Below are 13,165 nucleotides of genomic sequence, written 5' to 3'. Positions count from 1 at the left end.
AAAGAAAAAACTATATTAAGGTGGACATTATAAGGGCTAGGTCTGAAGAGACCAGTCCTCTCCTTTCATCTAGGTTTTAATTCCAAAGGATTTCAGAATTAGTGTCTTTTAAAATTTGGGTAGTAGAAAGAGCCTGCCTGCCTAGAGCAAAAAAGGATGTCCCGCAGGGGAAACAAAATGTTGAAGTGAAATCCATGACTATTTTTGCACATCATTAAAGGCCTGGTAATATGGGAGTGGTATTCTGTGAGAATATTTGGGAAAGAAGCCAATGTATTCATCTGTTTACGTTTAAGTATAATAGTTTTGATTGTTCACAGGAATGAATTATAAGAAAAGTAATCACATTTTTGAGAATGTAAAACCACCATTTATGTGGATTTTAATATATCATTTGTATGTGTTGATTTGGGTAGTATACTTAGTAATGACTCATCCTGGAGTGGTTGACAAAAATGATAAAGGTTTAATCTTCAGTCTTGCTTAATCTAAAGGATTTCTATTTCCTTGTAAAGTATCTGGCATCTAAAAACGAAAGGATTTCTAGCTTTTGATTGAATGAAAAAAAAATAAAATAAAAAAATAAAAATGAAAGGAAAACATATTTCATAAATTTTGAGAAAAAACTGTCACTTAGTGACAGAACTCCCAAACCACCAGTTTTTGATTACATACGGAAAAGGGCTACAAAGAAAGCTTATAGACAGATGAACTCCACAAATAATACTAATAGTATATTTTAACTAATATTTTTGTTTGTTTGTTTCAATCTTTCTCCCACTAAAGAACACTGTAAAGAAAAAGGCTGGCTGAGTTTCATCTTGCTTGGTTTGGTTGGAAACTGGCAGAATGCAGAAAAGGGAATAGAAGCAAAAATCTGAGTAATTCATGAGTGACTTACCAGCGCAGTATAATTAAAACTTGATAGTATTAAGGTACCCTCATAAATCAATTATTAGAAACATTGGTCTCAATCAGGGTGTAGAGAGACATACCCTATTGATTAGTCCCTTCTCCCCAAAGCTATGTCGTAAATAGGCCATGGTATTTATGAATACACACCCATGGTATTTATGAATACACACCCATGGTCTGGGCTGGGGTAGAGGTGGCAGCAGCTGCATCTTCTATTTGGAATAACTCCAGCATCGGTCCTGGGTCCCAAGTCTAACTAAAATTCACTTCTATTTAGTACCTATTATGGGATAGGTGCTTGGGGATACCCAAATGAGTATGAGACAATTTCTGCACTAAAAGAGTTCTAGTCAAGTCAAGAGACATGTAAGCAGAAGAGAACTGCAATGACAGGTTCCAGGTGCCATTGTATCACAGGGTACAGTGTGGACAGATGGGAGGAAGCAAGTCAGTTCCACCTGGGAGACAGGCAGGAAAGGCTTCGGAGGAGATGTAGCTTGAGCTAGCACATATCTGTGAGGTGGGAACTGAAGTACTTGGGAGGAAAGAAGTTGAGGAAGAATGTACCAAGTAGGAGAAGCTGCATGGGCAGTAACAGGAAAGCACAGAAATAACATAGCAGGCATAGAAGTAGAGCGTAGAATTGTAGTTATTACAGGCTGAGAAGGGGAGCGGGTAGGGGTGGGTAGGGAGAGGTTGGCTAATGGATACAAAATTACAGCTAGATAGGAGGAATATTTTCTAGTGTTCTATAGCACAATAGGGTGACTACAATTAATAATAGTTGTATATTTTCAAATAGCTAAGTGAGAAAATTTTGAATGACAGAAAAAAATGATAAATGTCTGAGGTGATGAATTTGCTAATAATCCTGATTTGATCATCACACATTATATACACATATCAAAATATCTGTATTCCATAAATATGTACAATTAATACATCAACTAAAAATTTAAAAAGGAAATAATGTGGCGTGTTTAGAAAACTACAAGTGGTTAAACATGTTTAGAAAACTACAAGTGTATGATGAGGAGAAAGCAGTGAATGATGAGATTGATAAGAAGACAAGAGCTACATCACAGAGAACCTTGTATGCCATGCTAAGAAGCTGGGGTTTTATCCAGAATGCAACTAGAAACCATCGAAGGGCTTTATGCAGGGGAGAGGCATGATCATATTTTGCTTTGAGAGATCACTGTCTACTCTGTGGGGGGTGGAATGAAGGGGGGCAGAACCAGAGACAGAAACACCAATTGGGAGGTGACTATACGAGCTCAGATGAAGAATGACAGGGTCTTGAAATGAAGCAGTAGCAGCGGGAATGGAGTTAAGGGGACCAGCACAAGTTCAGAGTATCTTTTCAGGGCTTCCAAGGACAGGAGCAGGTAGAGGCCCTCATCTGAGCATGGAGGGGAAGGCTAGCTGAACATTACAGAAATGTGACTTCAGGAACTCATATTTAATCTTGTGTTATTGTCAAATTACATGGAAATATGACACTCTTTACAATGATCATCAAGGTGACCTACCACGGTCATGGATTTTGGATGATTCTCTAAGCTTCTTGGTCTGTAGGAAATAGAAATAGAAAATAATGTCAAAAAAGGGGGGGGAGGCCATTATTAAGCATATTTTTTCCTCATGTTCAAGGAGCAATTGTCATTTAAGATAGAAGTACGAGACTCTCAAAGATTAAGATAAGGCGTTTTGGTATATGATATATGGATCACTCTCATTGCACTTAAATAAAAATATTGACAGTCTCATTACATTTAACATTCTCTTAGATTTACTTAGGATAAGATCTGGCTATTGCTTGAAAACCTAAGGAATTTCCTTGAAAGTGATGAAGAACTAGAGGCAAAAATAAGGCATCACTCAAATTGACTGATGAGGAGTTATTTTTAAATATTAAAAAAGAAAAATAAGACACCTGAGACTATTAAAGTGCTCACTTTTATATCCCTATTTTCCACTATTTCCACTACTAAAGACAATTTACAAAAGCAGCACCATAATTTTGAGATGACGTAGAGGTAGTCTAGAGCATATGCTCATGCTGAATGTACCGAGACCAATCAGGAAATGGGAGCCTTCAGAGAGGCCACGTGGAGGCTGCAGGCTCATGTAGGTCTGGAGTCTTCTAACAACTGATCTTATTAGCTGGAAAGGGCCTTGAGAGCTCTTCTGCCCCACTTCACCCCCTTGCTTCAAGGCCAGTCTAAATCCACATAAATGAGCCTTGTATCCATCATGAAAATAGGCCAAGTAAACAAATGGCTGAACTGGTGAAACAAATGTATATTTATATTCAAATTTTCTTATTTTAAAATAATTCTAGAAAAATATTCCATAGTTTCTCTCAATAACTTAGAAGATCCATATTCAGTTTAAGTTAGCATTTACTGAGTACTTGTGATATCAGATCACATTCTTTCATATTAGGAAAAAAGTCATAATTAACCCTGTTGCTTTGCAAACACTAGTTTAAATCTGCCAAGGGTTTTTTTTTGTTTTTCTTTTTTTAGACATAGTCTCGCTTTGTTGCCCAGGCTAGAATGAGTGCCATGGCGTCAGCCTAGCTCACAGCAACCTCAGACTCCTGGGCTCAAGCAATCCTTCTGTCTTAGCCTCCCGAGTAGCCGGGACTACAGGCATGCGCCACCATGCCTGGCTAATTTTTTCTATATATATTAGTTGGCCAATTAATTTCTTTCTATTTATAGTAGAGACAGGGTCTCGCTCTTGTTCAGGCTGGTTTTGAACTCCTGACCTTGAGCAATCCGCCCGCCTTGGCTTCCCAGAGTGCTAGGATTACAGGCGTGAGCCACCGCGCCCGGCCTGCCAAGGGGTTCTGATTTTCAAAATAGTTGTATTTGCAAATAGTATGTTGAACAAACATGATTTATGACATAATCAAAATGCAACCTTAATTGTGGTCTCCTACTTCCACCTTAAGCTTTTTTCACTCAGGGAAGCTTTTCCTTGGCCATTGGATGAATACACAGCAGGCCCAATGACTTTTTTGGATACCCTAAGCTAATAGTCAGTCCTCACTGTGAGGCACCAACAGTCTCAATTCAGTAAGTAGAATGTCCAATCTTAATATTATTAGTCAATCCTTTCATCTTCATTCAAAAGCCCATTCAAAGTCCCAACATTAGGACTTCTCCTCCCCCTCTGTCAGCTCAGGCCTGTAGCTGGTGGACACCATTGCCTTTGGAGGCAATGGTGTCAATTGCCTCAATTTCTGTCTCTACAAAAAATAAAAAATTTAGTCAGGCATGGTAGCACATGCCTGTAGTCTTAGTTATTTGGGAGGCTTAAAGCAAGAAGATTGCTTGAGTTCCGGAGTTCGAGATTACAGTGAACTATGATCACACCACTACACTCCAGCCTGGGCCATAGAACAAGAGATCCTGTCCCTTAAAAAAAAAAAAAAATACATAACAGGGTAAGTAATTTTGTGGTAGAAAAAAATCTTAGCTCATATCTGTATAGTGTCTTCCTTAAAGGTGACTATATGTTCCATAAGGGCAGGGAACCTGGCTTTCCATTTCAGGTTCTACAAAACATTACTCAAACAACTATTTTATGCTAGGCAAAATACAAAACATTTTCATATCATTTATCTTAAATAGATATGAGAAAAATAGTTTTAAAAAATGTATTATTTAGTATATATATTTTTAAAGTTAAAGAAATTATTAATTTTAAAAAGGAAAACTTACCTTGGTTTTCTGACTCTTTCTTTAGGCCTTCTAATTAAATCTTCCAAATGTTTATTTCTCTCTTCCAAGCTGAAGAAAGAAAAAATTGAATTTTATGACTAAAACTGACTTTTCTAGACTAATTTTTTTTTAGATTCATTGGAGGATTTGAGTACATAAATTCAAATGATAATCTAGTTACCTATACATCATCTATCCATTTCACCATATAGAAACTTGGGGTTCTTTCCTAGCAACTAAAATTATTTGGTTAGTTTTCCCCTTTATAGGTTCCAGTGGTGAAGAAGGGAAGTAGATAGTATTATAGTAAATATATAAAGTAACATTTAGGTATTCTTCTATTTGTTCACACAGTGGTGGGTAGAGAACTGATCCCTTTGGGTGGGTAAACCCAACATGATCCTGGGGAAACATGTTAAAAGCAAGGCCCCTGAGCTGGGAACTGCTTTAACATGGGAAAATGTATGACAGTGTTACAGGATGGTCACAGCATTCAGGTAACCTGCCAGAGATTTACTTGTGGTCTATTTTTATGGCTTTTTAGCAAGAGAGATACTAGTGTTTCATTATTGCCCCTAGGAGGGCAAATTCAATTAAGATACTCTCCTCTCCCAACCCATTTTCCCCTCCAGGGAGGTTGTGTGAGTTTTCTGTGGCTGCTGCAACAAATTACCACAAATTTTGTGGCTTAAAACAGTCCACATTATTGTCTGCTGGAGGTCAGAAGTCCAAAATCAGTTTCACTGAGTTAAAATCAGGATGTCACCAGGGACGTGCTGCCTCCAGGAGGCTCTGAAAGGAATCCCGTGCCTTGCCTTGCTCAGCTTTGGAGGCGTCCTCGATCCTCGGGGACACGCGGCCCTGCATCGATTTTTCTCCCCGACCCCATTGTCATATTGCCTCTTCAATTTCTGTCATCAAATTTCTCTCTGCCTCACCCTCTCATAGAGAGAGTTGTGTTTGCTTTCAGGGCCCACTCAGATAATCCAAAATAATCTCCCCAACCCAAGATCCGATGTAATCACCTGTGCAAACCTCTTCTGCCATATAAGGTAACATTCACAGGTTCCAGGGGTTAGGACTATCTTTTTGGGGGGATATTCCTCGGCCCAATGTAGCAGATAAGCAGAACCATAGAGGAGACAAAATTCTGTTGCAGAGGTCTAAACTCAAACACCTATGGAAGGGTCAGGCAGGTTTGTGAAATGAGTGAAGCCCACTGAATGGTGATTCAGACAAACCAAAGAGCACACACCCCTGGCCTCCCCTAAAGGAAGAAGCTGCTACTCAGCTCTTACTACATGGCCCTGTGTGGGAACTCTGTGGCAATGATGCCAGATCTTGTTTTTAAAGAGATTTTTATAGGAAAATTTCCCTTTTAAATTTTGACAATTAATTTTAAAATATTTTAAACATTATATGGACAGAACAAAACACATATGCCTCAGGACTTAAGTTGTAGGTCGTCATTTTGAAACCTATACACCTTTCGGTCCAGAGATATCAGGCTTTGTTTGCAAAGGGTAAAGAAGAGAAGCTGCCAAGCCCAGGAAGAGAATATTAAACAGACCCTCTGAATGCCAAAAGTCTGAGTCTACCGTGCTTTATTATCCGAGAAATGGCATGGAAAAAATCTTTTGTATTTCTAGAGTTGAAAATAATGGGCCCAACTCTTGGGGGAGGGAGGATATCCAAAGAGAGAAAACGTTTTTCCAAGCGTGCAACAGAGTAACAGTAGAATACAGTCACACCTTGCTTCTGTGTATAGAGCTGAGCACAAAAAGCTACAGCCTAACCCCAAGTAAACAGAGCCCTTTGTTATTGTGGAGGAGGCGATGTCCTCCTCGGAGGCCATGAGAGGCCTGTGCTGAGAGCTAGGCCCGCAAAGCAGCACCACTGAGTGGAGTGTAAAGACTGGCTTTAATTTGCACTTAATGATGATGAGCAATTTCTCTCTTTTTTTCTTTTTTGATAGAAACTAAATGTTCCAATTTATTCCATCTTCGTGATTACAGACATTACTGGGCAGAGTGGGTAAACGAGGCAAATAAAGCAAACACCTTTTCTCCCCCATTTAACCAGATGCAGCATTTTGGCATTTTTATGATATGCAGGTTGACTTAATTCACTGACTTGGGTTGAAAGCTGGCAACAGCAAATCTTTGCTATTTAGGTTCTTCCTCCACAGCTACTCCAAGTACCTTAATTCCTGAACTACACTGTGAGCTCTCAAATGGTGTAACATTCTTGTACATTCTTGAAGTTTTCACATTTTAATGTGGCGCCTCCTTAAGGCAGGAACCATCCATTAAAAGCTGTCTTCCTCTTTGCTACTCCAGGCCACCAGTCATCTTAACCATTAGTTACTATAATATATAAAAATAAAACTGTGCTCCTAAGCATTGACTGAAACTGTGCCTAGATCCCTTTTTACAGCATTAGTTCCCTGAGAGAAAAAAGAGGTCCTAACGAATTGCTTTCATCAACAATGAGCCCAGCACAGTGTACATAATGTCCATTGCAACGAAAATCAAGAGGTCAAGCAATCTTGATCATCCTGACTAGTTCATCGCTGTCTACATACAAAGTATATGTAAAGCTGATCCCAGACTAAATATTGCAACCATAAGCCCAAGAAATTATTCAATTTTAGCACATTGAGTTCCTGCAAGATGCCAGAGCAAGTGAGAAATCATCTCAAAGCAAAGAGTTGATTACCTTTTAAAAGTGAGAGGAAAACATCAAAGAGGAGGAAATAAAACTCCTCTCTCCTAAATTCCTCATCAAATCTGATGGCTATATTCACAGCCTTAGTTGACAAAATCCAGAGTCCTTAATTTCCTGATTTGAGGAATCCATTTTCAAGGTGACTGTCAAGGTCAAGAAGAGTTTTCAGGCTTTTCTTTGCCATGGCCCATGAAGTCCAGTCCTTCAATGGGAATCTCTTTCTCCTTTATTGCTTTCTAACACACTACTGGTAATGCCTGAATAGGTCAGTGCATGGATCCCCAAGCTGTCCCCCTTGAAACTTCTTGGCAAACCAGCAACTGAAGCAGTGGTGGTACTTGAGCTTCACGTCTGCGCAAGCGTCCCCTAGACTGCTCATACTGACAGTGATGGCAGCAGCAGCAGCGCTGATAAGTATCTTTGCACATGTTTATTTGCCTCCCATATATTTCTTGATGAAGTACCGTGTTTCCCCAAAAATAAGACCTACCCGTAAAATAAGCCCTGGCAGGATTTGTAAGCATTTGCGCAATATAAGCCCTACCTGGAAAATAAAACCTAGTGGTGGGTGTGGCTACCCAGGGGATCTGCACAACCCATGCATTTCATCGTAGAGCGGTAAAGAAGACGAGCAGCCCTTGTCTTTGAGCAGCCCTTCTCTTCGGCCGCATTGTGACAGCTACTATCAGAGAGGTGACCTTCCCTACCAACAAGGTCGGCTCTCCCTGTCAGGTCCCGGCCATCCTGTGCATGCTGCAAGCTGAGGCTTTGAGGGGAAAATAACACATCCCCTGAAAATAAGCCCTAGAGTGTCTTCTTGAGGAAAAATAAATATAAGACCCTGTCTTATTTTCAGGAAAATACGGTATCTGTTCAAATCATTGCCACTTTTTATTGGGTTGTTTTCTTATTATTGAGTTTTGAGAGTTCATTACATCAGAATAGAAGTTCTTAATCGGATACACAATTTGCAAACATATGTTCTTTCAGACTGTGACTTGTCTTTCCATCTATTACCAGTGTCTTTGGAAGAGCAGTTTTTAACTCTCACAAAGTCAAATTTATCAAAAATTTTCTCTTATGACTCATGCTTTTTGTGACATGTCTAAGAAATTGTTGCCTAACCCAAGGTCACAGAAATTTTCTTCTAGAAATGTTACACTTTTAGCCTTTGTATTTAGGTCTATTATCCATTTTGAGTTTATTTTGTATGTGGTGCAGGGTATATTTCGGTACCATTTGTTGAAAAGACTATCCGTGTTGCACTTTATTGTTTTTGTACCTTTGTCAAAAATCACTTGCCCATATATGTGTGGGTCTATGTCTGCACTCTCTAGTCTATTCCATTGATCTTTTTCTATTTTTATACCAATGCTTCCTGTTTTGATTATTGTAAGTTTATAAAAAGTCAAAATCAGGGTTTCCCTCCCATTTTGTCCTTCTTAATCAGAGTTCTTTTAAATATCCATAGGAGTTTAGTATCAGCTTGTCCATTTCTAAACAAAACAAAACATCAAAAAATCCCAAACCTGCTGGGATTCTGATGGGATTGCACTAAGTCTATAAATGAACTTGTGGAAAATCTTAACAATATTGAGTCTTTAGACCCATGAAAAAGGTATACCTCTCCATTTATTTAACTCTATTTTCTCTCAACTGTGTTTTGTACTTTTCAGTTGTACGAGTATTTTATATATTTTTGTCAAATTAACCTTGAGGTGGTTCATATTTTTGATACTATCAGAAATTTTTTAAAATTTAATTTCTGACTGTCCTCTGCTAGTGTATAGAAATACAACTGACTTCTGTACATTTATCTTATGTCCTGATACTTTGCTAATCTAAATTAAATAGTCCTAGTAGCTTTTTTGTAGATTCCATCAGATTTTCTACATAGATGATCACATTGTCTGTGAAAAATTCACTTTTGCTTCTTCATGTCAAATCTGGATGTGTTTTATTCCTTTTCCTTGCCTGACTGCACTGGACAGAACTTCCAGTACAATGCAAACAGAAGTCTTGTTCCTGATCTTGAGAAAGCATTCAATCTTTATCACTAAGTATAATGTTAGTAGGCTTTTTGTAGGTGCTCTTTATTGTTATTGTGGAAGTTTCTTCTGTGCCTAGTTTGTTTAAGTTTTTTTCATCAAGAATAATGCTGGATTATGTCAAATGCTTTTTCTGAAATGAAAAAGCATGAAATGAAATGAAAGCATGTGAAATTATCACATGCTTTTTCCTTTATAGTTTTTTAAATATTCTAACTAACATTGATGGACACAATTGTTATTAGATATAAAGCTGACCCTTTTTTTGCCACATAAGGCAACATTCACAGATTCTAGGGATTAAGACATGGATCAGCCATTTATCTTTACCTACCACTTTTCTTATGCCAATGCCTTTTCACTAAAAACAAAAAAGAATCAAAGAAATATAATGGGATTATAACTACCAATAGGGCAATATTAATGCTGTTTTAATTTGCTATGTATTTAAATGCAGCTATTTTCTGGGGGTTACAAATTTTAGAGATAAACAAATATTCATCTTATGTCTCTGTGATCAAGGTATATAAGGCTTGGATTTTTAATAGCATGTTCAATCCAATCAGATATTTTGATTACCCTGTACTCAAACTATAATGAAACTTAGAAAGAAATGTAGGTTTTGTGTTTTGTTTTGTTTTCTTGCACTCTGAAATTTTCTGTGATTTTTGGTTTGGCTTTTCATAGAAAAGCATTTACAGGGACTTCATGTGGTTAGAAACCATAGTTCCTGTGAAAGGGCAGTGAGCTCTCATCTGTGAATTCAGTGTTGTCTACAGGAGATAAGGCACTGGAGGTATTCTTCTAGGACTGCTGGTATTCTGTGGATAATGAATAGTAAATAAGTTAATGTGGAGGACTTTGATGAGTGACTTCAAAAACTATAAAATATGGTGAGGGATCACATGATGGGTAGGCAATGTACTAAAAGACAGCCTTGCATAACAAGGTAGTGAGACTGGAGAGGATGGGAGGATAGGACAGGAAATGAACTGGAATATTTTTATGAGAGGACCCGCCTCTTACGAGGATGCTGTCAGGGTTGAGATAAGTAGAATAAGCCTCAAATTTCACAGGAGGTGTTCCAGAATCAGGAATGTATGGAGAAGGGACTTTCTGAAACAGATGTGGCCATAGGTGTTAGAGAGAAAGTGGCATTTGGAAAAGAGAGATGCATGACCTCCTGAATCTCTGTAGCCTTGTAAAAAAGCTACCTGATTCAGAGTTGGAAAACAAAGAATGCACCTCTAAGGAAATGGCATTTGAGCAGAGTTTGAACATGATGTAACTGGAGTGAAGATAGCCTGAGCATTCCAGGTGGAACAATATATGCTAAAACTCAGAGGCAAAAGGAATGTGGTGTATTTGAGAAACTATAATATCTCCATTGTGGTTAAAAGCAAGTCAAGGAATGGTAACATAGATTGGAGAGATAAGCAAGAGCTTGATCGTGAAAAAACTTGAAGGCCGTGTTAAGGATTTTTTTTTTTTTTTTTTTTTTTGAGATGGGATATCGCTCTGTCACCCAGGCTAGAGTGTAGTAGTGTTATCATAGCTCACTGCAACCTCAAGTGATCCTGCCTCAGTCTCTCAAGTAGCTGGGACTACAGGTCCATACCATCACGCCTGGCTAATTTTTTTAATTTTTTGTAGAGATGGGGTCTCACTAGTGCCCAAACTGGTCTCAAACTCCTGGACTCAAATGATCTTCCCACCTTGGCCTCTCAAAATGCTAGGATTACAGGCATTGCCCAGCTGACAACTCTTTCAATAAAGCTTATAGAATTCAGATGTCGTGTCTCTTCTTCTTCGTCTTCTTTTTTTTTTGAGACAGAATCTCCTTTTGTTGCCCGGGCTAGGGTGAGTGCTGTGGCGTCAGCCTAGCTCACAGCAACCTCAAACTCCTGGGCTCAAGCAATCCTCCTGCCTCAGCCTCCCGAGTAGCTGGGACTACAGGCATGCACCACCATGCCCGGCTAATTTTTTCTATATATATTAGTTGCCCAATTAATATCCTTCTATTTATAGTAGAGACGGGGTCTCGCTCTTGCTCAGGCTGGTTTCAAATTCCTGACCTGGAGCAATCTGCCTGCTTTGACCTCCCAAAGTGCTAGGATTACAGGCCTGAGCCACCTGCCCGGCCTCCGTGTCTCTTCTTGAACACAAATTGGATCAATCACTCAACTGAAATACATATTTAAACTTTTTTTTCATTTTAAAAATAATGAGAGTAAAGCAATATTGCCAAAATGACAGTTTGGTATAGTTTTAAAAATATTAATTTATTTTTTTATTTTGATATTAATATTTTCTGAGCCCATGATTATTGAGCATTGCTGAATTTTCTTGGTTATGAGCTGGGAAGGGGTCTAATTTTACATCTCTGTAGTATACAGCATCCTCTTCCCTGTTCAAATTTAAAACTTGCCTACATTAGTCTGAAAAATGGAAAAATTATTTTACCATGTGTTCTGCTTAGAAACAATAGTGAAAACCAAAAGCAAACTTTCCAAGACATAAATGCTTGCACTTTTAATTACCTTGTTATCTTAGTCCTATAGAAAGCTCATATTTTGGGAGGCACTTTCTAAGTAAGATTAGATTATTTGTTTAAGCTCTAGTGATAGCCAGCACTTATGCATAAACTGAGGATATGATGGAGGAAGAAGTTTGTTAGAAGTGAAGATCACAAATCAGTGGATAACTATGCAGAATTTAAGAACACTAATTTTGGAGTGTTTCGAGTTGTATCTCATCCTGATAAGAGCGTTCATCTGTACTGGATATTTGTATGGATATGTTTAATTTGGTGTGTATTCAATAACTTTTTGTGAATAAATTCTAAGCATTGCAAGGTTATTTTACTTGAATACTATGATAACATACTCTAAAATTTTGGGATCTTTCTTACTAATTCCTTCATCACCCATTAAAATCAAAGGGAGCTCTGAGGCCAGGCGCAGTGGCTCACGCCTGTAATCCTAGCACTCTGGGAGGCTGAGGCGGGCAGATTGCTTGAGGTCAGGAGTTCAAAACCAGCCTGAGCAAGAGTGAGACCCCGTCTCTACTATAAATAGAAAGAAATGAATTGGCCAACTAACATATATAGAAAAAATTAGCCGGGCATGGTGGTGCATGCCTGTAGTCCCAGCTACTCGGGAGGCTGAGGCACAAGGATTGCTTGAGCCCAGGAGTTTGAGGTTGCTGTGAGCTAGGCTGATGCCACGGCACTCACTCTAGCCTGGGCAACAAAGTGAGACTCTGTCTCAAAAAAAAAAAAAAAAAAAAAAAGGGAGCTCTGAGAAAGGAAGATGAAAATGTGATTGCTTAACTCTGTTTTAAGTAGTCCAGACATCAAGCAGATTAGCTATATTAATGAAGAGTGGTCTTAATTTATAAAACTGTACATTTTTCCTCTTTCTAGAGTCTTACAAAATGAACTTAGAAGCCAGAGAGTGAAATAAAATGTTAGTAAATATTGACAAAATTAAAGATGAATTTGTTTTTTCAACTTACTGTGCAATCTGGGAGTGGGATATCTCAAGCCTTTGGTCAGCACATTCAATAATTTCTTCATATGATGTAACCTCGAAATAATAAGCAAAGTAAGTTATTCTTTGATAAATTCTAGAAATTTTTAAAGACTTTTTTTCCTTGGCTGGGTACGGTGGCTCACGCCTGTAATCCTAACACTCTGGGAGGCTGAGGCCAGTGGATTGCTCAAGGTCAGGAGTTCGAGAC

The 13,165-nt window shown here is 38.5% G+C and overlaps 1 protein-coding gene and 1 pseudogene across 1 annotated transcript in view; both read right to left on the bottom strand.

Annotated features, from left to right (window-relative positions):
• Positions 1-2,244: 2,244 nt before the first annotated feature.
• Positions 2,245-13,165, bottom strand: part of CAGE1 (cancer antigen 1) — a 53,932-nt gene continuing 43,011 nt past the window's right edge. The window contains exons 12-14 of the mRNA XM_076010469.1: positions 12,941-13,011; positions 4,650-4,718; positions 2,245-2,487 (exon numbers count right to left, since the gene is read on the bottom strand). Coding sequence (XP_075866584.1) covers positions 2,400-2,487; positions 4,650-4,718; positions 12,941-13,011 — 228 coding nt within the window. The 3' untranslated portion in view covers positions 2,245-2,399. The remainder of the gene's footprint in view (positions 2,488-4,649; positions 4,719-12,940; positions 13,012-13,165) is intronic.
• Positions 7,287-7,945, bottom strand: LOC105865188 (TP53-regulated inhibitor of apoptosis 1 pseudogene; annotated as a pseudogene).

Source organism: Microcebus murinus, chromosome 15 (assembly GCF_040939455.1).
Source record: "Microcebus murinus isolate Inina chromosome 15, M.murinus_Inina_mat1.0, whole genome shotgun sequence".
Classification (NCBI taxonomy): Eukaryota; Metazoa; Chordata; class Mammalia; order Primates; family Cheirogaleidae; genus Microcebus; species Microcebus murinus.
The sequence above is the reverse complement of the archived record's forward strand: the minus strand, read 5'-3'. Positions and strand labels throughout refer to the sequence as shown.